General features: G+C 37.8%; 1 protein-coding gene across 4 annotated transcripts in view; it reads left to right on the top strand.

The window, feature by feature from the left end:
• TAF2 (TATA-box binding protein associated factor 2) overlaps positions 1-26,176 on the top strand; it is a 94,148-nt gene extending 67,972 nt beyond the window's left edge. For 3 of the 4 annotated variants that reach the window (XM_015085657.3, XM_027063991.2, XM_053208301.1), the window contains 5 exons: positions 9,442-9,671; positions 10,966-11,121; positions 11,612-11,717; positions 14,832-14,954; positions 24,749-26,176. In XM_015085657.3, the coding sequence (XP_014941143.1) occupies positions 9,442-9,671; positions 10,966-11,121; positions 11,612-11,717; positions 14,832-14,954; positions 24,749-25,011 (878 nt within the window). In that variant the 3' untranslated portion in view covers positions 25,012-26,176. The remainder of the gene's footprint in view (positions 1-9,441; positions 9,672-10,965; positions 11,122-11,611; positions 11,718-14,831; positions 14,955-24,748) is intronic. The other variant, XM_015085658.3, reaches the window with a different exon arrangement.
• The last annotated feature ends 356 nt before the right edge of the window (positions 26,177-26,532 follow it).

Below are 26,532 nucleotides of genomic sequence, written 5' to 3' on the forward strand. Positions count from 1 at the left end.
AGTTCTCCCCCTCTGTGTTTCTCCCGTAGAACACTCCTTGCTAGGAATAGGAATGGTCAAGAAAATGAAAACATATTAATGCATTTTTTTGTAGGAAATTACATATATATATACACACATGGATATGAATGAAATGTTTTCACTCAGTGTAATATGCATGGAGAGATCAGGACAGAACTAACCTGTGGCAGTTGTATTTGTCTGGCCCAACTCTTTAAAAATGTCCAAGCTTCTTTCATCTCTAAGAAATGCTGGGCTTTTGGAAAACAAAGGTTTCAAAGTGAGCTTTCTTCTTAGCAGCTTTTTATCTTAATTAGCTTTAGTAAGCAATGACTTCAGGAAATGAAGAGATGCTCTTTTTAGGCTCAGATTTGCTGGTTTGGGGGTTGTCTTTAAGATACTTTATGATATGAATAGAGAACGTCAGTACTGGGTTCCTGCTTTCTTCATGAGTGTTGTCCTTCCGTCTCAAGTAAGCACGGTGGGTCCCAAGGTGTAACTACTAGTGAGGACGGAGCAGTCCACGTCTTAACTTGAGAGAAGAGAAGAATGTTGTTTTCACACATGTGAGGATTCCTTGCCATTTAAGTGATTGGGATCATTTCAGCTAGAAGAAGTTCTTCAAAATGCTGTCACTGAGGACAGAAATCAGGAGTTATTTCAGGGCCTCTTACTAAGGAATGGAAATGATTGCTTTCAAATCATAGAATTTTGACCTGTGGGGATATTAAACACCATCTCCGTTCAGTGCTCTCATTTTAGGGCCCACCTCCTGACGTGCCCAGGATCACAGAGCTAACATAATTTGGCAGAAGTGTTTTCCTCACTATACCACTGAACTTAATTGCATTACAAATAATGACAACCATTTTAAGATTTTATTTCATGATTTTAAAATGTGATGGAGCTTTGATCTTTTTTTCTCTTTTGTAATTTTAACAGAAGTACTGCTATTCATTTTTTAGCTCCCTCTTACGAGCCCTAAATTTTCATTTTACAAATCAGTTTTTTTTAAATATGAAATTTATTGTCAAATTGGTTTCCATACAACACCCGGTGCTCATTCCAACAGGTGCCCTCCTCAATACCCATCACCCACCCTCCCCTCCCTCCCACCCCCCATCAACCCTCAGTTTGTTCTCAGTTTTTAAGAGTCTCTTATGGTTTGGCTCCCTCCCTCTCTAAGCTTTTTTTTTTTTCCTTCCCCTCCCCCATGGTCTTCTGTTAAGTTTCTCAGGATCCACATAAGAGTGAAAACATACGGTATCTTTCTCTCTATGACTTATTTCACTTAGCATAACACTCTCCAGTTCCATCCACGTTGCTACAAAACGCCATATTTCATTCTTTCTCATGGCCACGTGGTATTCCATTGTGTATATAAACCACGATTTCTTTATCCATTCATCAGTTGATGGACATTTAGGCTCTTTCCATAATTTGGCTATTGTTGAAAGTGCTGCTATAAGCATTGGGGTACAAGTGCCCCTATGCATCAGTACTCCTGTATCCCTTGGGTAAATTCCTAGCAGTGCTATTGCTGGGTCATAAGGTAGATCTGTTTTTAATTTTTTGAGGAACCTCCACACTGCTTTCCAGAGCGGCTGCACCAGTTTGCATTCCCACCAACAGTGCAAGAAGGTTCCCGTTTCTCCACATCCTCACCAGCATCTATAGTCTCCTGATTTGTTCATTTTAGCCACTCTGACTGGCATGAGGTGGTATCTGAGTGTGGTTTTGATTTGTATTTCCCTGATGAGGAGCGACGTTGAGCAACTTTTCATGTGCCTGTTGGCCATCCGGATGTCTTCTTTAGAGAAGTGTCTATTCATGTTTTCTGCCCGTTTCTTTACTGGATTATTTGTTTTTCGGGTGTGGAGTTTGGTGAGCTCTTTATAGGTTTTGGATACTAGCCCATTGTCCGATATGTCATTTGCAAATATCTTTTCCCATTCCGTTGGTTGCCTTTTAGTTTTGTTGATTGTTTCCTTAGCTGTGCAGAAGCATTTTATCTTGATGAGGTCCCAGTAGTTCATTTTTGCTTTTAATTCCCTTGCCTTTGGGGATGTGTCAAGTAAGAAGTTGCTGCAGCTGAGGTCAGAGAGGTTTTTTTCTGCTTTCTCCTCTAGGATGTTGATGGTTTCCTGTCCCACATTCAGGTCCTTCATCCATTTTGAGTTTATTTTTGTGAATGGTGTGAGAAAGTGGTCTAGTTTCATCCTTCTGCCTGTTGCTGTCCAGTTCTCCCAGCACCATTTGTTAAGGAGACTGTCTTTTTGCCATTGGATATTCTTTCCTGCTTTGTCAAAGGTTAGTTGGCCATATGTTTGTGAGTGTAATTCTGGGGTTTCTAATCTATTCCATTGGTCTATGTGTCTCTTTTTGTGCCAATACCATGGTGTCTTGACGATTACAGCTTTGTAGTAGAGGCTAAAGTCTGGGATTGTGATGCCTCCTGCTTTGGTCTTCTTCAAAATTACTTTGGCTATTCGGGGTCTTTTGTGGTTTCATACAAATTTTAGGATTGCTTGTTCTAGTTTCAAGAAGAATGCTGGTGCAATTTTGATTGGGATTGCATTGAATGTGTAGATAGCTTTGGGTAGTATTGACATTTTAACAATATTTATTCTTCCAATCCATGAGCATGGAATGTTTTTCCATTTCTTTATATCTTCTTCAATTACCTTTATAAGCTTTCTATAGTTTTCAGCATACAGATCTTTTACATCTTTGGTTAGATTTATTCCTAGGTATTTTATGCTTCTTGGTGCAGTTGTGAATGGGATCAGTTTCTTTATTTGTCTTTCTGTTGCTTCATTATTAGCATATAAGAATGCAGCTGATTTCTGTACATTGATTTTGTATCCTGCAACTTTGCTGAATTCATGTATCAGTTCTAGCAGACGTGGTGGAGTCTTTCGGGTTTTCCATGTATAATATCGTGTCATCTGCAAAAAGTGAAAGCTTGACATCATCTTTGCCAGTTTTGATGCCTTTGATTTCCTTTTGTTGTCTGATTGCTGATGCTAGAACTTCCAACACTATGTTAAACAACAGCGGTGAGAGTGGATATCCCTGTCCTGGATATCCTCCCTGGATATCCTGATCTCAGGGAGAAAGCTCTCAGTTTTTCCCCATTGAGGATGATATTAGCTGTGGGCTTTTCATAAATGGCTTTTATGATGCTTAAGTATGTTCCTTCTATCCTGACTTTCTCGAGGGTTTTTATTAAGAAAGGATGCTGATTTTGTCAAATGCTTTTTCTGCATCAATAGACAGGATCATATGGTTCTTTTCTTTTATTAATGTGATGTATCACATTGATTGATTTGCAAATGTTGAACAAGCCCTGCAGCCCAGGAATGAATCCCACTTGATCATGGTATATATAATTCTTTTTATATGCTGTTGAATTCAATTTGCTAGTATCTTATTGAGAATTTTTGCATCCATATTCATCAGGGATATTGGCCTGTAGTTCTCTTTTTTTGCTGGGTCTCTGTCTGGTTTAGGAATCAAAGTAATGCTGGCTTCATACAATGAGTCTGGAAGTTTTCCTTCCCTTTCTATTTTTGGGAATAGCTTGAGAAGGATAGGTATTATCTCTGCTTTAAATGTCTGGTAGAATTCCCCTGGGAAGCCATCTGGTCCTGGACTATTAGTTGGGAGATTTTTGATAACTGATTCAGTTTCTTCGCTGGTTATGGGTCTATTCAAGCTTTCTATTTCTTCCTGTTTGAGTTTCGGAAGTGTGTGGGTGCTTAGGAATTTGTCCGTTTCTTCCAGGTTGTCCAGTTTGTTGGCATATAATTTTTCATAGTATTCCCTGATAATTGCTTTATTTTTGAGGGATTGGTTGTAATAATTCCATTTTCACTCATGATTTTATCTATTTGGGTCATCTCTCTTTTCTTTTTGAGAAGCCTGGCCAGAGTTAGCAATTTTGTTTATTTTTTCAAAAAGCCAACTCTTGGTTTCATTGATCTGCTCTACAGTTTTTTTAGATTCCATATTGTTTATTTCTGCTCTGATCTTTATTATTTCTCTTCTTCTGCTGGGTTTAGGGTGTCTTTGCTGTTCTGCTTCTATTTCTTTAGGTGTGCTGTTAGATTTTGTATTGGGGATTTTTCTTGTTTCTTGAGATAGGCCTGGATTGCAATGTATTTTCCTCTCAGGACTGCCTTCACTGCATCCCAAAGCATTTGTATTTTTGTATTTTCATTTTCACTTGTTTCCATGTATTTTTTAATTTCTTCTCTAATTGCCTGGTTGACCCACTCATTCTTTAGTATGGTGTTCTTTAACCTCCATGCTTTTGGAGGTTTTCCAGACTTTTTCCTGTGGTTGATTTCAAGCTTCATAGCATTGTGGTCTGAAAGTATGCATGGTATGATCTCAATTCTTGTATACTTCTGAAGGGCTGTTTTGTGACCCAGTATGTGATCTATCTTGGAGAATGTTCCATGTGCACTTGAGAAGAAAGTATATTCTGTTGCTTTGGGATGCAGAGTTCTAAATATATCTGTCAAGTCCATCTGGTCCAATGTATCATTCAGGGCCCTTGTTTCTTTATTGATCCTGTGTCTAGATGATCTATCCATTGCTGTAAGTGGAGATTAAAGTCCCTTGCAATTACCACATTCTTATCAATAAGGTTACTTACGTTTGTGATTAATTGTTTTATATATTTATATATTTATATATTTATATATTTGAATTGAGCACATAGACATTTATATAATTGTTAGCTCTTCCTGATGGATAGACCCTATAATTATTATATAATGCCTTTCTTCATCTCTTGTTACCACCTTTAATTTGAAGTCTAGTTTGTCTGATATAAGTATGGCTACTCCAGCTTTCTTTTGACTTCCAGTAGCATGATAGATAGTTCTCCATCCCCTCACTTTCAGTCTGAAGGTGTCCTCATGTCTAAAATGAGTCTCTTGTAGACAGCAAATAGATGGGTCTTATTTTTTTATCCATTCTGATACCCTATGTCTTTTGGTTGGAGCATTTAGTCCATTTACATTCAGTGTTATTATTGAAAGATATGGGTTTAGAGTCATTGTGATGTCTGTAGGTTTCATGCTTGTAGTGATGTGTCTGGTACTTTGTGGTCCTTGCAACATTTCACTCACAGAATCCCCCTTAGGATCTCTTGTAGGGCTGGTTTAGTGGTGATGAATTCCTTCAGTTTTTGTTTGTTTGGGAAGACCTTTATCTCTTCTTCTATTCTGAGTGACAGACTTGCTGGATAAAGGATTCTCAGCTGCATATTTTTTCTGTTCATCACATTGAAGATTTCCTGCCATTCCTTTTTGGCCCGCCAAGTTTCAGTAGAGAGATCCATCACTAGTCTTATTGCTCTCTCTTTATATGTTAGAGCATGTTTATCCCTAGCTGCTTTCAGAATTTTCTCTTTATCCTTGTATTTTGCCAGTTTCACTATGATATGTCACGCAGAAGATCGATTCAAGTTATGTCTGAAGGGAGTTCTCTTTGCCTCTTGGATTTCAATGCCTGTTTCCTTCCCCAGATCAGGGAAGTTCTCAACTCTGATTTGTTCAAGTACACCTTCAACCCCTTTCTCTCTCTCTCTCCTCTTCTGGAATTCCTGTTATACGGATATTGTTCTGCTTGATTGAATCACTTAGTTCTCTAATTCTCCCCTCATACTCCTGGATTTTTTTTTATCTTTTTCTCAGCTTCCTCTTTTTCCATAATTTTATCTTCTAGTTCACCTATTCTCTCTTCTGCCTCTTCAACCTGAGCTGTGGTCACCTCCATTTTATTTTGCACCTCATTTATAGCATTTTTTAGCTCCTCATGACTATTTCTTAGTCCTTTGATCTCTGTAGTAATAGATTCTCTGCTGTCCTTTATACTTTTTTCAAGCCCAGCGATTAATTTTATGACTATTATTCTAAATTCTTGTTCTGTTATATTGCTTAAGTCATTTTTGATCAATTCGTTAGCTGTCACTACCTCCTGGATTTTCTTTTGTGGAGAGTTGTTCCATTTTGTCATTTTGGGTAGTCCCTGGGATGGCACAGAACTGCAGGGCACTTCCCCTGTGCTGTCTGGAGTAACTTGTGTTGGTGGGCGGGGCCGCAGTCAGACCTGATGTGTGTCCCCAGCCTACCGCTGGGGCCACAGTCATACTGGTGTGTACCTTATCTTCTCCTCTCCCAGGGGCAGGACTCACTGTGGAGTGGTGTGGCCCCAGTCTGGGCTACTTGCACACTGCCAGGCTTGTGGTGCTGCTTTGATGGGATCTGGCGTATTAGCCGGGGTGGATCTGCAAGGTGCACAGGGGTGGGAGGGGCAGGCTTAGCTCGCTTTGCCATCGGTGGTCCCCTGCGGGAGGGGCCCTGTAGCACCGGGAAGGAGGCAGACCCGTAGGAGGGATGGATCCACAGAAGCACAGCATTGGGAGTTTGCACCGTGCAAGCAACTTCGGTGATGGTAACTGGTTCCCTTTGGGATTTCGGCTGGGGAATGGGAGAGGGAGGTGGCGCTGGCCAGCGCCTTTGTTCCCCTCCGAGCTGAGCTCTGTCTTCTGGGGCTCAACACCTCTCCCTCCCGGTGTCCTCTCACCCTCCCGCTCACCGAGCAGAGCTGTTGACTTATAATATTCCAGATGTTAAGTCCTGCTGCCTGTCAGAACTCACGCAGTCCATCCCCTCCACTTTTGCAAGCCAGACTTGGGGATTTTGCCTTACCGGACAAGCTGCCCCTCCACTGCCCGGCTCCCTCCCGCCAGTCCGTGTAGCGCGCACCGTCTCTCTGCCCTCCCTACCCTCTTCCGTGGGCCTCTTGTCTACGCTTGGCTCCAGAGAGTCCGTTCTGCTAGTCTTCTGGTGGTTTTCTGGGTTATTTAGGCAGATGTGGGTGGAATCTAAGTGACCAGCAGGACACGGTGAGCCCAGTGTCCTCCTACGCCCACAAGTCAGTTTTTTTAAAGGAAAAATCCAATTGCCCTCAGGATCAAAACAATGTTCATTCTTCCATGCAAATTGAAGATCAACCAAAATCTTCAGAAAATAAGACCAAAAAGCCCACATAGAAATAAAAAGTAACAAAACTCTTCTCATAGGGGTTTAGTGCATTTGGCAGCCTTCACTGTGCTGCCTAATCATCCTCAAACTGACTTTCAAAAAACAGAACACCTTAGCTCATCAGAATGTACATTTTCCATTTGCTAATAATTTTTTTTAAACTTTGAGGAATTTTACACTCAATTGCCTGACTGGTTTCAGTGTCATCTACAACATAGTTCAGGATGGTTATTTGCAGTAGACATAATTAGGTGATACTGATCTTCAAGGCTAAATTTTCTTCCAGTATAAATGTACCCTAAGCTGTTCCAGTTTTCTTTACTGATGAAATGCCTATGGTTCACTCCTTTTCTTGCTGTGCCCATGAATAGATAGTGCTGGCTGCTGTGGCCTGATTCCTTCCCTTCCCTCAGAGGTTTGAGCCACCAGCCCTTGTAATAAAAGGCCTGGGAATCGGATACCTATCCTCTGTGGAGTCTTTACATGTATAAACTGTTTTGAGAAAGAGAATAATGAATGCCTACCAAAATTCAAGCACTGTCAGGTCATTAAAGTGTGCAGATCTGCATATTCTGGAGAAGGAAATGGATTTCCTGTGCAAAATTCTTCTTTTCACTCTGTACTGTTCTTCCTGTTCCCAGTTTCTCTGTAGTTTTTATGACAAAAACTTCATTCTCCTCAGGAGGTCTTGCCTCTTTCTTTTGCTTCTAACAATGGTGTGTATCTTTGACCTTGTCACATAGAAGCAAAATTGAAGATGGCTCAGATAGGATTGATGATCGCCGTTTCATGGCAGGCAAGGTACCTAGCACAGTGTAGTATGTCATACGAACTCTATGAAGTTATAATTCCTCCTATATGAATTTCCTTTGCATGTAATTAATGTCATATTTACTTCTGTTGGAGTAAATCTCATTAGAATCTTTACTTGACTGATTGTATTTTATTTCCTCATGGTAATATTTGTTGTTGAAAACCACAAAGCTTAATATTTATGCTGTCTAAAATTTGCTGCAGCAACTTCTTTCCCTTTTGTCTTTCCTTTTTAAGCATTAAAGTCTTTTGAAACTATAGTTCTTGGTCAAAATTAAGAATTTGTAGAGTTTATTTTTCTTATCCAGAAGAATTTACATGTTACTTTTCATTGATTTTAAGTTTTGTGCATCATTTTAAATTCCACCTAGAAATGATAGCAATCGTCTAACCCTAGATGACAAATTTCATCTTATCAGTCAGTTCTGTTTGATGGAAGTATCTGCCTGGGATGTTTTATTGGGGAAAAAGGGAAAGTGAGAAAGAACTGTGGTATTGATGTCCTCTCTAATCTGTCATTGATAATGAGATAAGGTATAATCTGAGATCAAAACCCTCATTTTGGAGGTTAAAAAAAAACAAACCCCAGATTCATCAAAGAAATTGAAAGAACCTGTCTGTAGTCTCTCATCTACTTTAAATTTAATCTCTACACAGTCAGCTTTCTTCTGGTCATTATGTGTTTTACCAGCTGTTGCTATCTCTGGGATTTGCTTTTTCCTATAATTTTTATATCTTAAACATATACCTTGCAGGGGCGCCTCAGTGCCTCAGTTGGTTGAGGGTCCAACTTTGCCTCAGATCATGATCTCGCAGGCTGTGTCAGGCTCTGTGCTGACAGCTCAGAACGTGGAGCCTACTTTGGATACTGTGTCTCCCTCTCTCTCTGCCCCTCCCCTGCTCATGCTCTGTTACCCTTGCTCAGAAAATAAATAAACATCAAAAAAAAATTCCTTAAAAACAACATACACCTTGCAGAGCAACACAAATATAAAGGTGTTTAGCAAAAACATTTTCCTCCTCCTCCTCAATAAAAATTTAGAATCATGTTATTTTAAGTAGTTATAGGGTTTATTACCATATTTAAAACCTGAAAGTAATAAATTTGAGAGGAGAATTTGTTTCAAGTGTCAGGGTTCATAAAGGCTCTTAGAGTGCTATCTTCCTAATGGGCTATTCAAGAAGAAAATCAGACAAGATGAACAGAGAATGAATGAATGTGTAGTATTTACCAAAGAGGAGGAATTAATAGGAAGATCTAAAGCCTGAAAAAATACTGCTTTTGAAATATTAAATGTTTAGTGGATGTCTAATATTCATTTGGTAAGAATAGTGTAATGATAACATGCTTTACCAATTGTAAGTTATTTGTTCGTTCACTACCATTACTGCTTTCGGAACAATTTCTGAGTATCTGTGTTAAGATGCATTTTTAGAGTAGAGGGTTTGCCTGTTGTGCCTAGGTCATTAGACGGCCCCTTTTAGCACAGTCCTTTTTCTCTGTATAGGTTCTGGAGCAGTTCATGGATAAGTGTACGTATTGACTTCTTTATTATTTACTTCTTAGGTACTTCACATGACTGGAGGTTACGTTGTGGTGCTGTGGACTTGTACTTCACACTTTTTGGCCTCAGTAGACCTTCCTGCTTGCCCTTGCCAGAGCTTGGGTTGGTTCTTAATCTAAAAGAGAAAAAAGCTGTCTTGAATCCGACCATAATTCCAGAGGCCATAGCAGGCAACCAAGAAGCTGCGATTAATCCAAGTAGTCACGCACAGCTAGTTGGATTTCAGAACCCTGTAAGAGTCACATGCATTACAGAAGATACAGTTTTATTGTATAGAGCTCCCTAGGGAAGAGAAGTTATTTTTTTGAACTGGCAAATTTTAAAGCCACTGATAGTTTCATGTACCGCTTAAACTGCTGGTTGACAGTAGCTTAGCACTTTACAAAAGTTTATAAAGCGCTACTGACAACTACATAGCTGCACATAACAAATGATGTGCTGCCAGTCCATTTACCCCTTTTGTGATGACGTAATGATGTTTTTGTACTTGAGTGTCGAATTTCTTAGAGTAGCAGAAAATTGAAGTGAATATTTCATCTTGTCTGTATATCATATTAACAAACTATTTGAACATAGGGGCTGAATTTTTTTGCTATTCTGTGTAATACCTAGCACAATTCTAAGCATATGATAAATGCCTGGCAAATGCTTGTTGAATTAAATAAGTAACAGTGAATGGTCAGGTAAATGAGTACGCTGCTGATTTGGGAAGAGATTATGCATTACATGGTTTTGTTTTGTTTTGTTTTAATGTATGCATGCATGTGTTTGCCTTTTAAAAACCTTTTGATTCCAGCTCTGCATTGTGAAATTACCAGATTTTTTGTAGAAAGACTTTTAGCATACTTAACAATCATTTTATTGTAATTCAGAGAAAGTTTTCCAGAAATGATTTTCATGTTGGTAACAGAATGTCCACAATAATGCAAGCTTCATTTTTCGCCAATATTTAGACCAGATTACTTGCCTGGCAATTCCCTACTGGTGTTTTGACACTTGAAAACTGAGATTCTCTTTATGCAAGTTAGTAATAATCATTTTAAATTACTTATTCACCTGGATTTTCTGGAATATAATCGTACTTATTTGTTGTAAATTTAAAATGTATCCTAGATTTTGGGTTATGAAAAAGTAACATGGACCTTTCCATAGGAAAAAAGGGTCTCATTAAAGTGCTTTCTCAGATCGGAGTATTTATAAATCTGTATAAATGAATAGGTTTCTAATTCTTGCCCATATATGTTAATTTATTCACATTCATTCTTGGAGTCTTCAGGAAAAGAGAAAATGACACCAAGAGATACATTCTTTTGGGAAAACTCTTCAAGTTTGCTTATATACCTCCCATCTCCCCCAAAAAAGACCAGCTGACAGGAAAAGGTGAAGTTTATTTTAAGCCCATTGCTGATAAATTTTAGGCACTGGGCGTGCTCTAATCTGCATGGTTGCTGTAGCTATTAGTGTTCAGCTATAATATGAGCTACTTGTCTTCAGAAATCTAATTTTGATCTTGAATATTGCCGCAGGAAGATGATCACCTTGCCAAGGAAGCATCATGTAATATGTCAGCTCATCAGCAGGGAGTGAAGAGGAAGGCTGATACACCACTGGGGTCCCCACTAGAACCTGGTCAAATACTGGAGAAGAATGAGGATAGCAGTAAAGTCAAACTCAAAATCAGAGTAAGAAATACAGGTTAAACCTGTATTAATAGTGTAGGATATTCACCTTCTTGTAAATCTTTTTGAATACTTCCAATGGTTTTTCCTTAGCAGGAACAGATGGGGCAGACTGAATCATAAAGAAATCCAAATGTCCGTTTAAGACCTTCCATCTGATCATTTAACTTGTATTATCACATATTTCTTCTCTGTTTGGGGGAGGAACTATGTGTATATGATCTGCCTTGGCTCACTACCTCTTCCCACAACATAGGAGTAGATTTTAGTTGCTATTTCATTTCCAGTAATATCCAGTCAGCTTCTTTAAGAGGCTGGACCATGTAATCTTATTCTTAATTCTTATTCTTAATTCTTTCTGAGAAAAAGACTACTTTTCCTTTTAAGATGTGGGGGTATATTCTGTGGCCTCTCTGCTACCTTTTCCTAAGAGCGAAGATCCAAATGTAAAGTGATGTAACGGTTCTTTTTCTCCTTTGTGTATGTGTTGTAGTTTTCAAATTCTCAAGATGAGGAGGAAATTGATATGGACACTGTTCACGATAGCCAGGCGTTTATTTCCCATCATTTGAACATGCTTGAAAGGCCATCAACTCCAGGTGAGATCAGTGCATAGCATCCTCAGGCTCATGAAGAGAGCTCATGCGGTACTGCTCTTCTAAGGTGTATTGCTTTATTTACAGGTGAACATTTGAAAGTAGCTAGTACAAAATACTGGATTGTAGCAGATTATAATGCATATCCGCAAAGGAATACATTTTTAAAAAGGGTTTTGTTTTTTTTAATTCTGTTTTATTTTGGTCCTTAAATTTTGGGCATACTTCTGGATTTGTTTTTTTAAAAATCCATTCATCAGATTCCTTCCAGTGGCTTTAATTTTTTTTGTGTGTTTCCTTTTTTTCTTTTTTTGTAGTAGGCTTAACCTCAAACTAAAATACTAGATCTATTTTCTATTTATTTATTTATTTATTTATTTATTTATTTATTTTAATGTTTATTTATCGCACCCACAGGATGCGAATGGGTTAGGGGCAGAGAGAGAGAGGGAGACATAGAATCCGAAGCAGGCTCCAGGCTCCGAGCTGTCAGCACAGAGCCCGACACGGGGCTTGAACTCACGAGCTGTGAGATCATGACCTGAGCCGAAGTCAGACGCTCAACTGACTGAGCCACCCAGGCACCCCTCTATTTTCTTTTTAATAACGTAACCATAATTTTAAACTTTGACTGAAGTTAATGCCTCCCATAACACTGCTACTTTCTCTTTTTTGTGTGCCCATTTCACGTAATATTGTAGAAGTCTTAGACTTGTTTTGCATGCATCTCCCAAACATCATAATCTTTTCTTTTGAAAATAGTACCTGAGGCGGTATTGATGTACTATAATTTATCTTATTTTGGGGGTTGTTTCAGGGTTTTTGTTTTTGTTTTTTTTAATGGGTGATTCTGCACTGAATACCTTCATACAGAAGCTTTTGTTTCTTTTTTGTTAAATTATATTCTTTAATTTCCAAAAATATTTTATTGGTGAAAGAGTAATTTTAACTGTATTATGAGGTACTTCTTCAGAAGGTGTTCACGGCTCTTGATTCATTTTGTTATAATGCTTTTTGAAGAGCTAATACCTAGTTTATGTCAGCATTTTTTAATATTCAGGGATAAAGCATTGATGTAACTTGCATGTAAGTTGCAAAGCATAGTAATAAAACAAATATCTGTGAACCTGCTCTCCACCTTAACCTGTATGATAGACTCCATGCCGTGGTCATTCCCTTTGTGCCTCTTCCCTGATTCTGTCCACCTGCCTTTGCACCACAAGTAAATATGGTCTTGAATTTTCTTTTACTTCTTTTAACCATTCTATTACTTTTCTTTATAATGTACCACATAGATATAGGATTTCCTTATACTTGTTTTTTTAATTTTATGAAAATGGTATGATATGACTTACGTTTTTTAGTCAGCATTATGCTTCTAAAATGTATCCACATTGATACATAATATATAATTTAGTAATTTTCACTTATTTCATTTTTTATGCATAATTGTTTTATTATCATCAATATAACAACTTAAAAGATATTTATTAATTATAAATGATAAATCAAGTGTACTTTTTTTTTAATGTTTCCTTTTTTTTTGAGAGAGAGCACAAGTAGAAGAGGAGCAAAGAGAGAGGGAGAGTGAGGGTTCAGAGTGAGCTTTTCGCTGGCAGCAGTGAGCCAGATTCGAGGCTCAGACTCACAAACTGTGAGAGATCATAACCTGAGCCAAAGTTGACTGAGCCACCCAGGCACCCCAATCAAGTACTTTTTAAAATTTTACCTTTTTTCTTAGAGCCTGCACACATGAGAGGGGAGAGGGGCTAAGGGAGAAAGAGGATCTTAACCAGGCTCCACTCTCAGTGTGGAGTCCAACATAGGGCTCGATCCTATGACCCTCGGATCATGACCTGAGCTGAAATCAAGAGTCAGACACTCAACCAAATGAGCCACCCAGGCGCCCCTAATTTTTACTTTTTTCAAGTAATCTCTGTGCCCAACATGGAGCTCAAACTCATGATCCCAAGATCAAGTCACATGCTCTACTAACTGAGCCAGCCAGGCACCCCTCAAGTTTACTATATAATGCATTTTTTATTGGGAATGTAACTATTTTTTTTCTGGGTACTCTTCCTGTTTTCATTGGCAAAAAAAAAGGGAGTATTTATTTATATCCCATACTGGTTGTCTTTTATGATCTTTACATTTGAGTAATGTTTTTCTTTTTCTTTTTTTTTCTTTTAAGCATGTTACATCTGTGCAAAGTCCTCCTTACCCACCTCGGTCTGCTTTTTATTAAACTTTAGTTTTGAGACCTAAATTATTTTTCACTGTCTAGTAAACTAGTATAAGCTAGTAAAATTTGAGAACTGGCTTCAGATAGAATATGAGCCTAAGATTCATTTGAACATTGACAGGTCATGAATTCTTTGGCTTTTCTAATTCTCAGAGATCTTAACAATTACTCATCTGTTCTATCTATTTTATAGATGAGTGAACTTAAGAGAGAGATATTAAATGACTTGCCCTAAATGACACTCTCCAGTAATAACCAACTCAGGGCTAGACCAGTTGATCTTAGAACTTTGCCATGTGACAAGTGAAGGAATTGAGACACAGTGAGATAAATGTCTCACCTAGATTATGTATCTAATTTGTTGATAATTTGGAATCAGGACCTAGGTATCCTGATAACTGCTACAATGCTGTTCACATTATATATACCATTACAACATTTCCTGTTTAAAATGTCTTCTTACTGTAAGCCCTAAATTATTTTGATGTATTTGTTGAGTAAGTATTACAATGGAATTTATTAGCAAATTTTCAGGGGGAGCAGGGAAAATTTACTATATGTAAAATTCCATATACATACTATAAAATACGGTTTCTGCCTCAAATGTAGAAGCCAGATTATGTATTTAGCAGACCAGTCACACTTTCCTGCCTTTCTTGAACATGTATTGTTCTTAGATTTAAGCATATAGGAACCATGACAAAGGATTAAAATCAAATGAGATTTTTAGTAGTTGGTAGTATTCTTTTTATTATTACAATTCTGTTGTTGAACTGTTTCTAGTTTTAAGGTTAACTTATGAAAAAACGTCAGGCTTTTTTCTTCTTTTGGTAAACCAAGAAATAAATTCCTCTTTTCCCTCTTTGGCATTTTAGGGCTTTCTAAATATCGTCCAGCTAGCTCCCGATCTGCTTTAGTACCCCAACACTCATCAGGCTGTGATGGCACACCTCCCACGAAACCCCAGTGGAGCATGGAACTTACACGGAAGGGAACAGGTGAAATTATTGTTAATATTTTATTGTTATTATTTTACTCAAGGACAAATCTACAAACTTTATAAAGTTTTATCAACTTAAAAAAATACATGAAAAATACAGATCTAAGGACTTGCTTTTCTGGCAACATGTTGACTTTGTATTATCTAACATAAAGAATATTTTAAATTAGACTATTTACTATTTGAAAATAATGCACTCCTATTACATAAAATTTGGAAATGAGATGAGTAGGAAGGAGGGGGAAAAATCATCCCTCATAAGCATTTAAAAATACCCATTGTTGTTCTGCCTTGCGGTACTTTTTCTTAGAATATTATAACATGAAAAATGCCAACTTCGGTAGAAACCATTAAATCTGTGCCTTCTGTACTTTTATAAAATGCAAATGTCAACCACTGATTTCTCTTTTTCCTCTCCCCCTGAAAGTTTTACAATTGGTCATCCATGGTCAGTCATGAAGACTTGATGCTATACTAGAAAACTAAGATATTCTGTCTTTTAAATTATTAAATACAAATTGGACTTAATTTTATGAAAGGTTATTCAGTTCACATGTGTTTGTTACCTATTCTGATTTACATTGTCTTCTGCTTACTCTGGTTCTCTGGTTCTTCTGTTGCTTTTACAGGAAAAAAAAAAAAAAAAAGATTGTAATCTAGATAAGGAATAAGCATTCAAGTACTGTTGAACAAAGATTCAGTCCTGAAGTTTTGAGGGAACAGGGAGTGAAAATGAGATACATAAGCAAAATCATTTTTAAAGAATAGTTTTTCCAAAACTCATTTGTCAGGCTTTAAGATTCCAACAGATGGATCTTGTTTATATAACCCATGTTTTTATGATATAAACAAAAGAGTAACTGTTTATTGATTTGAGGAGCTTAAGGATCAGCTGTGATTAATTCAAACCAAAGCAACATCTCAGAATATTTTGGTATTGAGACCCCAGACTGTTGGTTGCTTCTGTCTCTTTGTGTGCTTTATGCATTTATTGTAAGATTCATACAAAATTTATTTCAGAAGGAAATCAGCTGGAGACTTTATCATTTCCTTTGATAAGTGAATTTTGACATTTCTTGGCCCTTGCCAGTTTTGTATTTTCTTGGTTTTGTTTTTGATTTTGGTGTAATTTTGCTTTTATCGTTATACTTATTAAAACTTTACTAGACATGAAAAATTTCCCACATTTTTAAAAACAATAAAGCTCCGGGCATTTCAAACCCCTTGATGCTTCTGCCTGTCCTCCATGCTTTTAAAAAATGAAAAACTTCTGTCTGAATCCCAGCAGTCCAGTGTATTGCTTGCTGTTCCAGAAAAGAATCTGAATATTTTTGTTTGTTTTTTCTTAAACTAACCGATGTAGAAGCAAATCTTAACACCTTTTTGTGCTTACTAATGTGCACATTTGTATCATAGTTCCATATTGCTTTAAAAAACATATTTTTACCTTTTTTCGAATCTCTATAGTCTTACAGTTCTCATGACATCATGTGGGAAGATTGGGGAGGAGATCTAGGGCTAATGGTGGGGAATAAGAAAGTATTAAAATTTTAGCTTTGGTTGCTAAGGACCCTTTTACGTAATGAGGCAAAATGTATATCAGTATATTATTTGTACTGATCTGTAAAACTTAATTGTGAATATACTTTTTAGTATGCCTTTGTAATTTTCTTTAAATGTATTTATGCTTTTCAACACCCTGTGTCCATTGAGCAAGTCTTAAAATTCAATAATGATATTACTAGAATTTAGAAAACCTTCATTTTACAAGTGGTGTAGTTTTTTTAAACAATTCTTTGTACATGTATTTATTTTGTAATTCTAAATATGGTTTTCCCATAGACACATTGTTATATTTGATAGGTAACTTTCCCAAACTAGCCAACATATACCATACAGGAAGGGCAAAAGTATCAACCTAGCCACTGTGTATAACACTGTTTCTGAGAGGGTGCTTAGAGCTCCATCTTTTGGAATGTTAGGAACACAGCTTCAACCTAACCCAAATAAAGTTGGCAGTAAAACAGGAACCTCCTCTCCTTCCTCTCTTCCTGCCTCCCCCAGAAGGAGCCGGGGTCTCTTGCTGCAGTAGCTAGCCTGGCGTGACGTTTTGAATGGAGGGCTCAGGAGAGGAAGCATAGAACCAGTGTAAGGGAAGCTGTGACCTCTCTTAGTTCTCTAAGGGATTCTAGATTAGAGTTCATAAATGGGTCTTACTTGGGGCCTTATTCAACACATCCAGCTGAGGCATCTTTTACTTTGTCAGTAGAAGTCTTGCAAAAATGTTTGAAGTAGTTGACTAAAAAGAGATTACACATAAAAATCTGGATTTCCAGCTTCTCTTGAGAAAGAGTTAACTGAGAGGTCCTCTTAGGGAGTGATGTGCTTTCCATTTTGTTGGTTCCATTTGTGTTGCACTTAGTATTGTACTTAAATTACATCATTTGTGCTATCTCCTCAAGTCCAAGACTTTTGAGATTGGGACCCCTGCTTCCTTTATTTGAGCTGAGATGAATTCTGAGATGGCTCCCTTAGAGCCAGCAAACAAGATGATAATTGAGAACTGGAATGTGTTTCAGATGTCATCTTAGGGAGTAGGGGGATAGAAAAGGGATGGGAGTGTAGGTAGGATAAAGAAGAGGTGGGAACTAAGGTAGCAGGACAGGTCCTGGTTTCCTTGTCGCTCTTTTTCCCTCCAGTTTTCTCTTTCCATGCATATGATAGAAGAATATTTTAGGGGTGATATATAGGTTAAGCCATTTGCGGGTAAGAAAGCAGAAGTGGCAGAGGAATTTTCCTTCTTCCATCATGACCTCTCCCTCTGCTGAGGTGAGGAACGAATATGGAGCAAGGGCTGTGTAATTCCCATGTCCTCTGCTACTACCGCAGCCCCTGTCCAGCTCTGCAAAGGCCTCATCATGTCTGCCTCCTGACTTGCTTGAGGGCTTCTAGTGATGGAGCACAGAGGAAGAGTGACAGGCATGGAGCAGAGGGAAATCCTTAGTGGTTTTGTGGGGAAGAAAAGGAGTGTTCCTGCTTAGCTGGGGCTGCTGTATTATGTAACACCTTCCTGCAGAAGTCAGAAAAGCACTATTCCAGTGCATGAAGTCTACCCCCTCACCCCCACAAAAAATCTCGAGGGTCCTAGTTCTTTCTTTTGAAACTCCAATATGAAAAATAGACATTGATATTGTTTTTGCTTAAATTGTAGTGATAAAGTTTTACACTTCATTTTTTACAACGATCTCAAGAATCCAAAGACCAGACTGCACTTTTCATAATAAAAACTGCAAGTTCTGTGTTAAGTTCACGCAGACACGTAATGTGAATGAATTTAAGAGAATTAGCAGATTATTCACTATTACTAGCACTTTAATCAGATGACTGAAAAGCTTCCACATTAGGCTTATAGTAAGTACCTCTTTCAGTTTATTTTGCATTTGTTACATTGACTGCAGCTAAAATCCTTATCCGTAGTGCATTTTACTAGATCTCTAGGAACAATTTTATGTTGGGTAGAACAACAAAACAGAACATCTGTTTTGTTCTTTTCATATAACGTGAAATAGGAAGATATAATATTCTGAATTATATATATCTCCTTTTTTTGATATGTGTGCTATCATAGACACATGTATTTCAGGTCACTAAATACGAGGGCTTTCTTTAGGTTAAAAATGAGTGGCCCTCACCTTGGGTGGGCCTCAAGTTCCCAGGCATCTTGTAAACCCCTGAAATGATATGTGAAACTATGTGTGTAAATGTGTCATGGGGATGGTAATGTGTGCATTTTTCCCCAGGAGCGATTCCATAGATGATCTCAAGCCAGTGTGAAAGTAAGCTCCTGTGTGTCCCAAATCTGACTGTTAATACAATTCCACATGGGAAGGAAATTGTACTTTTATATCACCTTGGATTATACCTGGGAAAAATGATCTAGGAAAGACAGAGATTAAGCAAACAAAAAAATATGTATTGTGTATAATAGATGAAAACTTAAGAGCTAAAGTTTATTGATGGTGATGGTATAGTAACATTAGGTTTTATCAGATGTTCTGTTGTTACTATTCTGGTGAATATTTTTCATACGTGTGTTTGCACATATGCATGACCACATTTGTGCGACAAATTTCTAGAAATGAACATTCTAAATCACAGAATATGGGCATTTAACATTTTCACAGATAGTGCCAAATTGCCTTAACTTCTCCTTTTTAAAAAACACTTTTTTTGTGGAAAACTGTAAAGGAGTCAGACTAGTATAACAAACCCCCATGTATCCATCACTCAGCTTCTGCAGTGATCAACTCATGGTCGATCTTCTATAATCTGTACTCTTACCCTAATGATTATTTTGAAACAAATCCCACATGTCATCACTTTATTCATAAATAACTTAGTATATATCTCTAAAAGATAAGGACTTTAAAAAATCATAACCACAGTAACATTCTTATACTTTAAAAAATTAACAGATATTTTTTGTATTATTAAATACCTAGTCAGTATTTAAATTTCAATTGACTTCTGTCATTATTCTGATATTTACTTTTAATACTTTATTTTTTGAATCAGTGTCCACATAAGGTGTACACATTGTCATTGGCTGATAATGTCCTTTACATCTTTTTAAATTTAAAGTTTTAAGTTTATCTTTTTCTCTCTTTTCTCCCCTTTTACAATGTATTTTTGTTAAAGGAACGAGGCTTTTGATCTGTAGTTTTCAATTCTTGTGTTTTGCTAATTGTTTACCCATGGTATAATTAACGTGTTTGATAGAGTCTTTATTTGATGTAAATTTATAGTTGGATATAGAAGCTTAATTGGATTTAGATTTATAGATGGTGGTTTATTCTTCCATGTGGAAGCATACAGTGCCTGGTCGACTTTTTTATGATGTTAGCCACTAAGATGTTTAAGGCCCAGATCCATTATTTCATTAAGGCTTGCATGATGGTGATATTCTAATACATTTTCTTTCTTTCTTCCTTTCTTTCTTTTTCTTTCTTTCCTTTTCTTTCTTTCTTTCTTTCTTTCTTTCTTTCTTTCTTTCTTTCTTTCTTTCTTTCTTTCTTTCTTTTTCTTCCTCCCTCCCTCCCTCCCTCCCTCCCTCCCTTCCTTCCTTCCTTCCTTCCTTCCTTCCTTCCTTCCTTCCTTCCTTCCTTTTGAAGGAGGGGTGGGGGAGGGAGGGGCAGAGAGAGGGAGAGAGAGAGAATCCTAATCTGTGCTGAGAGCACAGAGCCCAACACGAGGTTCAAACCCAAGAACTGTGAGATCATGACCTGAGCTGAAATCAAGAGTCAGACACTCAACTGACTGAGCCACCCAGGTACCCCATATCTTTCCATTTTTGTTTATGAGCTGGTTTATTTCTATAAAGCAAAAATCCCCCTCATTTATTATTATCCAGTGGTATGGTATATAGATCATATGAGAAGAGAAAGATAATAGCTTCTCTTTTTATTTAATAATTTTCCAAAAAATGAGTTGGCTAACTATATCCTCCAATGGTGATCTGTTAGTTCCAGTTCATTACAATTATTGTCCTTATCAGTATTCAAATTATCCCATCTTTGGACAGTGAGAAACTCTTAAATTGACTCTTGGGTCTGTTGAGAAGAATTTAACTTCCTTGCTTTCATACCAGATGTTTTAGGTTTGTCTTGTAAATATTCTGCCCAGACCTAAAATCAGCCATTTGTCCTAGGAGCCCTTGTTCCTAACACCCTTATCTTTGGATCTAGCTAATCCATTGTCTTAAGAATAGACTAAATACAAATCAAGAGACATGCAAGATTTATAGTCAGTGTATCTTTAGTGCAAAATGTAAGAGATTGGATTTACTTTTGAAGTGGTTGTAAGTATTCCTTGGAAAAGAGTACGCCCAAGTACACTTGGTTGTCCATTTGGCAGTTGCCTCTGCTGAGAAGTACAGTTTCCAATGTAATTATTGGCTTTTCTGCAATCCAAGTAGGTTGGAAGGTATTTAGGATTGGATGATGAAACTTCTCTCAGTGTAGAAGAGGACCTCAGACTCTTAATGCAGACTCTTAGTGCAGACAGCCAGTTGGAAGGCTGCAGAGTCTGTTGTCGTAGACTGATTAAATAATGAGGTAGGATCTGAAGGCATTTTTTCTTGAGACTTTTAAAGTCTCTTATCACTTCTTGTCATCTGGCTCTGTGTCCTGTTAGGTATGGACCCATTTTCCCATATTTATAGAATTGGAAACATAGTCATGTACTTCAATTAAAACCTAAATTAAAATCATATAGTGGCATATTTGGCTGATAATCTAAATCAGATCTCCCTCAAAATTTATCATTTTCTGAATACTATCTGGGTAGCTAGTGATTATGGCAAAAGATACAGATCCCTAAACTTGCTTTTGTATATATATAATCTCTATAATTAGTTTATGCATTATTGTTAGTGTTATCTTTACCAACACATTATGAATATAAAAATATGATTTTGTAATAGTCAATACATACATTATTTGAATAATCTGTGAGGACAAGAGCTTTGTCTGACTTGTTCATCTATTCTGAAATACTGGAACAGTGCCTGACACAAAGGAAGTATAGTTGCTGTGCTTTATCCCTCTCCCTTCTTTTTTTTTTTTTTTTTTTTTAATTTTTTTTTTCAACGTTTATTTATTTTTGGGACAGAGAGAGACAGAGCATGAACGGGGGAGGGGCAGAGAGAGAGGGAGACACAGAATCAGAAACAGGCTCCAGGCTCTGAGCCATCAGCCCAGAGCCCGACGCGGGGCTCGAACTCAGGGACCGCGAGATTGTGACGTGGCTGAAGTCGGATGCTTAACTGACTGCGCCACCCAGGCGCCCCTATCCCTCTTCCTTCAAAATTGATGACCTTCAGATTACACTTAGATGGACTAAGCTCACCTGACATCCTATCTAAAAGGAACGCAACAGTTAAATATTTCTGCTATTCATTCACTCATTTGTTTAGCAAGCTTTGGTAGGGGTGGGGAGGTGAGATGTAGGGGATGTTGGACACTGTGTGACACGCTGGGATACAAAGATTAAAAAGACAGACTCCTTGTTCTCCAGACGCTCTGAGTCTGATGGAAGAGACCCAGAGGTAAAAAGAGGTGCTACAGTGTCCTCTCTGCGATGTGCACTCGGGCACAGACTCTGCAGTCACGTTCTTTGGGTTTGTGGCTCAGACCCGCCAATGTCACCTTGGGCAACTCACTTCAGTTCTCTGTGCCTTAACTTGCTTTATGTATTACGTTGTGGGAACGTGAAAGAACCGATTCTGTTTGGGCAGTTGGGGGAAAACTTCCTAAAGAAATGACATTTGAGCTAAGTTTTAAATTATTAAGAAGTCTAAATTTTTGTTGTTGTTGTTTTCTTTCGTCTACTTTAGGTTACCATTTAAACATTACTTCCTTGGGGAAGTTTGCCTCTGATCCCCCCACAGCTAATTTAAGTCTCCCGTTTTGCTACTGGTTTACTCTGTGTTTGTCTTTTTATTACTTGGGTGTACTTATTCAGTTACTTTCCTGTTGGCTAGTTTGTGAACTCCAGGAGGACTGAGATCTGTCCAGGTCATCACTGTTTTCCCCAGTTCCCATGCAGTTCCTGATACTTGTTAAATAAATCTGAGAGGGAAGTAAGGGAAGTGCATTTCACGCGTAGGGAATAGCATTTACAAATACACAGTTATGAAAGGGCTACCCTAGAGCACATGGAAAGGGATAGTGGAAGATAAGGCTAGAATGGTAAGTTCAAGACAGATTGTAAAAACTGTCAGTAAAATTAGTGCTGGAACTGATTTTTAGAACGCTTCGGCAGTGATGCCTGTTTTGGTAAGAACCATGGTTTGGGGCTAGTTTGGGTCAAAATTAGTGCAGAGAATTTACTTGAAAAAAAAAACTTGCTTGGAAGTCCATTTTAGTGAAAATTTGGTTTTTTAGCTACTTTGAATAAAACTTACATATTTTTTGGAAATTGCTGCACTGGAGCCCAAGGAGTTTTTGCTTTTATTCTGTTGGTAGAACCAACTGAGTTGGAGTTTTTTGGTTATTTTTTGTTTATTTCTTAAGAACCAAAGGAGTTTTAAAGCAGATAATTATGAATAGCTTTGTTTTTAGGAAGATCACTATGCAGCAGGGTTTTCCAACCTGAACACTGTTGACATCTTGGTCATGAGAATTTCCTGTTGGAGCTGTCCTGGGCATCCCTCGGCTCTACCAGTGGGATGCTAGTAACACTTCCTCTCCTGACCCTACCTCGGGGTGACAACAAAAGTGTCTCCAGATATTCCCAAATAACCCCCAGGGGCAGAATCACCCCTGGATGAGAACCACTGCTGTGCAGCCGTGTAAAGTGTGGATTTGAGTAGAAGACACGTCAGGCACGAGGAGCAGTTAACAGGAGACTAATCCTGTAACCCAGATGAGGTGAGGTGGTCTGAATTAATACAGTTGCGGACAGGATGGAGGCAGATGTAGGAGATATTTGTAAGAGAAAACCAATGAGATTTGGTAGCCACCTAGATTTAGAAAGGAGGGTATTTGAGATGATTCTTAGGCTTTTTTTTCTTGGCTGGCAGCATATAAAGTAGTACCATTAGTCTCCAGTAATACAGAGAGAACTCTTTCTCAGGGCACGTCGCAGGGATCGCAGCATCTGGAGAAAGCAAGAAATTGTTGTACGCTAGAGTCCGAGAACTACTGTTGTCGATTCCTAGACTGATAAAATGTTAGAAATGGAAAGAACCTTCCAAAACGTTTGATCTGTTTTTTAGGTGAGATAAAAAGAAAGAAAATGCGAGCTGAGTGTTAATAGCAGAATCTGTTCAAGAGCACAGATCTCCTCATTCTCATTCACTTTCTCTCTCTCTGTCTCTCTCTCTGTGTCTCTCTCTCTCTGTGTCTCTCTCTCTCTCTCTTTGTGACACTTCTCTTTTGTCTTTAAGTAGAGATGTTCCCTTTATAGACTCCTGGCTTTTTCTGGGTTTTGTAAGCTGCATGTACTGAATCTATTTAAAGAGTGCACTTTTGCCTATCCCCAGAAATTACCATCAGGAACTAGAGAAATTTGATTTTTGCTGAGACATCATTATCCCTAACTAGCATAACACGTTTTTGTGTGTATAAGTGGTTCTTGAGGTGGCAAAAACAGAGTACTGCCATTTCACCCCCAAAACCGTAGGGTTGAACTACAGTTAAAGGAGCTACAGTTGAAGGATGAATGTGGGTCTTAACTTACAACACGTGTAATCATTATTGTTGCCTAATAATACTTTAACATTAACTTTGAGAGGATGGTTTGGTAACACACTGGTATATATCATAATTTGTATAAACTGTAAGGAATTAATATTCAGTTTCCTGGCCACAGTGCTGAACACTTATCTGCATGTGACTAATTGAATGCCTTATTTATGTACTTCTCCCATTCCTGATGATTCCTGTGGAAGTGATAAACACTTAAGAGTCCCTTTTTAAAAAATTTTTTAAACATTTATTTATTATTGAGAGAGAGACAGAGCAGGAGCATGGGAAGGGCAGAGAGAGAGGGAGACACAGAATCCAAAACAGACTCCAGGCTCTGAGCTGTCAGCACAGAGCCCGACACGGGGCTCGAACTCACAAACTGTAAGATCATGACCTGAGCCAAAGTTGGACACTTAACCAACTGAGCCCCCCAGGCACCCGAGGAGGAGTCCCTCTTTTCTATACTGTCCTCAGCTCCCTCTTACTTTCATTTCACTTTCCTTGTGATCATCAGGAATTCATTTGGATGTTTTTAATTTTGAAGGTAAAGAACAGTCACCTTTGGAGATGAGTATGCATCCAGCTGCAACAGCTCCACTCTCAGTGTTTACTAAGGAATCCGCGTCCTCCAAACACAGTGACCACCATCACCACCATCACCATGAACACAAGAAAAAGAAGAAGAAGCACAAACATAAGCATAAGCACAAGCACAAGCATGATAGTAAGGAGAAGGACAAAGAGCCTTTCGCTTTCTCCAGCCCTGCCAGCGGCAGGTCCATTCGTTCTCCTTCTCTTTCAGACTGAGAAGGGGACAGAGGAGACCTTTCCCTCAGTGTCCAGAAGAATATATATAACTAAAGCTTTGTCCTCTGTAAAGAATGATAAAAGGAAGCAGAGAGACAAAAAAATTGTTGCCTTTCTCATTCAGAATCCATGGAAGTTCTAAACATTTAATTTGTGGTTTTTATGCAATTGAGATCTAATTAGAAAAACGTTTTACAGTTCTGAATAAACCATTTCACCCCATTTCCTCCTGAGAACACACACACACACACACACACACCTCAGACTTCATAAAGGCCCTCGTATCCACTGGCAGTTACCATCCACATTATGGTCTTCGTGTGGACTGCCAAAATCAATTATGTTTTGAAGTCTTTGATGGATGCTTTGGGGCAAAGTTGTGTTTTAAACAGAAGCTACTGCCAGATCTGTGGTGAAACCACTGTTTCCAGTGAAATACTGTATAACACTATTTGGAACTACTGAAAGAGACTGAGGCTTTTCTATAGGAATCTTCTTTATTACATGGTATTTTTTGTGTTAACCATAGAGGCCAAACATCACAATTTGTGAACAAGAATACATGGTATTTTCTTTTGCCCTAAAATACTGAAATTTTCAAAAGCAGCTCTTTAAAAAAAATTTTTTTAATAGCTTTTTTGATAGTGCATTTGGTGATTATGATGTTGGAATTTAATAGAACTATCAAATCCACAGTTCTCAAATCAAGATATTTAAATTATAAGTTCTTTTTTTCATTAAGTATAAGTGAATATGTTCATATGTAGAATATGTTTGCTAAATGGACAGTTTACACACCCAACACATAATCTAAAATTATTTCTATAGAAGACAAAGTGTGATACCTTAAAAAGGTGTTTACATGGTGTTTATTAACTCAGACAAGTCAGCCCTCATGTGAGTATACCAGAAACATTTAGAAATATGAAACATTTTGGTTTCATACTCAAATAGTTTGTACGTTTGTGTGTTTTTATTTCTGAATTTACCATGTGCTTTATTGTTTAAAAATGTTTTTCATACCTGTTCTATTTTTATCATTTATCATTAGTTTGACAAAATACTTCTTCCGGAATAGATATTTCAATGGGATCCAATAATGTTGGACTTTTAAATATACTTTTAGTTGCATTTAACTTGTTTAATAAATAACTTTTTAAATTGACCATTCTCCCTTTGTATCTTTTTATCTCTTTTGTTACCTTTCTCCTGTGTACGTATATAATGTACCTGGCCCCAAAGCTCTCTGCAGACTTTATAGATAGGCAGGATTTGAGCTGGCCTTGCTAGGAAGAATGATTATAATAGAGATGGGGAAAGTTAATTCAGTAGAAGAAACGGTGTTTTTTCAAAAGGATGGAGGAAAGCAGATACGTGTTCAGGAGTTGTAAGGCAGTGCAGTTGACCTGGAGTCTTAAGAGCAAAAGGAGTGTGGTCAGATGTCAAAGGGCCTAAATGGCAGTTATTTAAAGATTCCAATTAATTGAGTGTTGCCCAACTGAAACTATTTTTGGAAAATGG

This window comes from Acinonyx jubatus, chromosome F2 (assembly GCF_027475565.1).
Source record: "Acinonyx jubatus isolate Ajub_Pintada_27869175 chromosome F2, VMU_Ajub_asm_v1.0, whole genome shotgun sequence".
In the NCBI taxonomy this organism is placed as follows: domain Eukaryota; kingdom Metazoa; phylum Chordata; class Mammalia; order Carnivora; family Felidae; genus Acinonyx; species Acinonyx jubatus.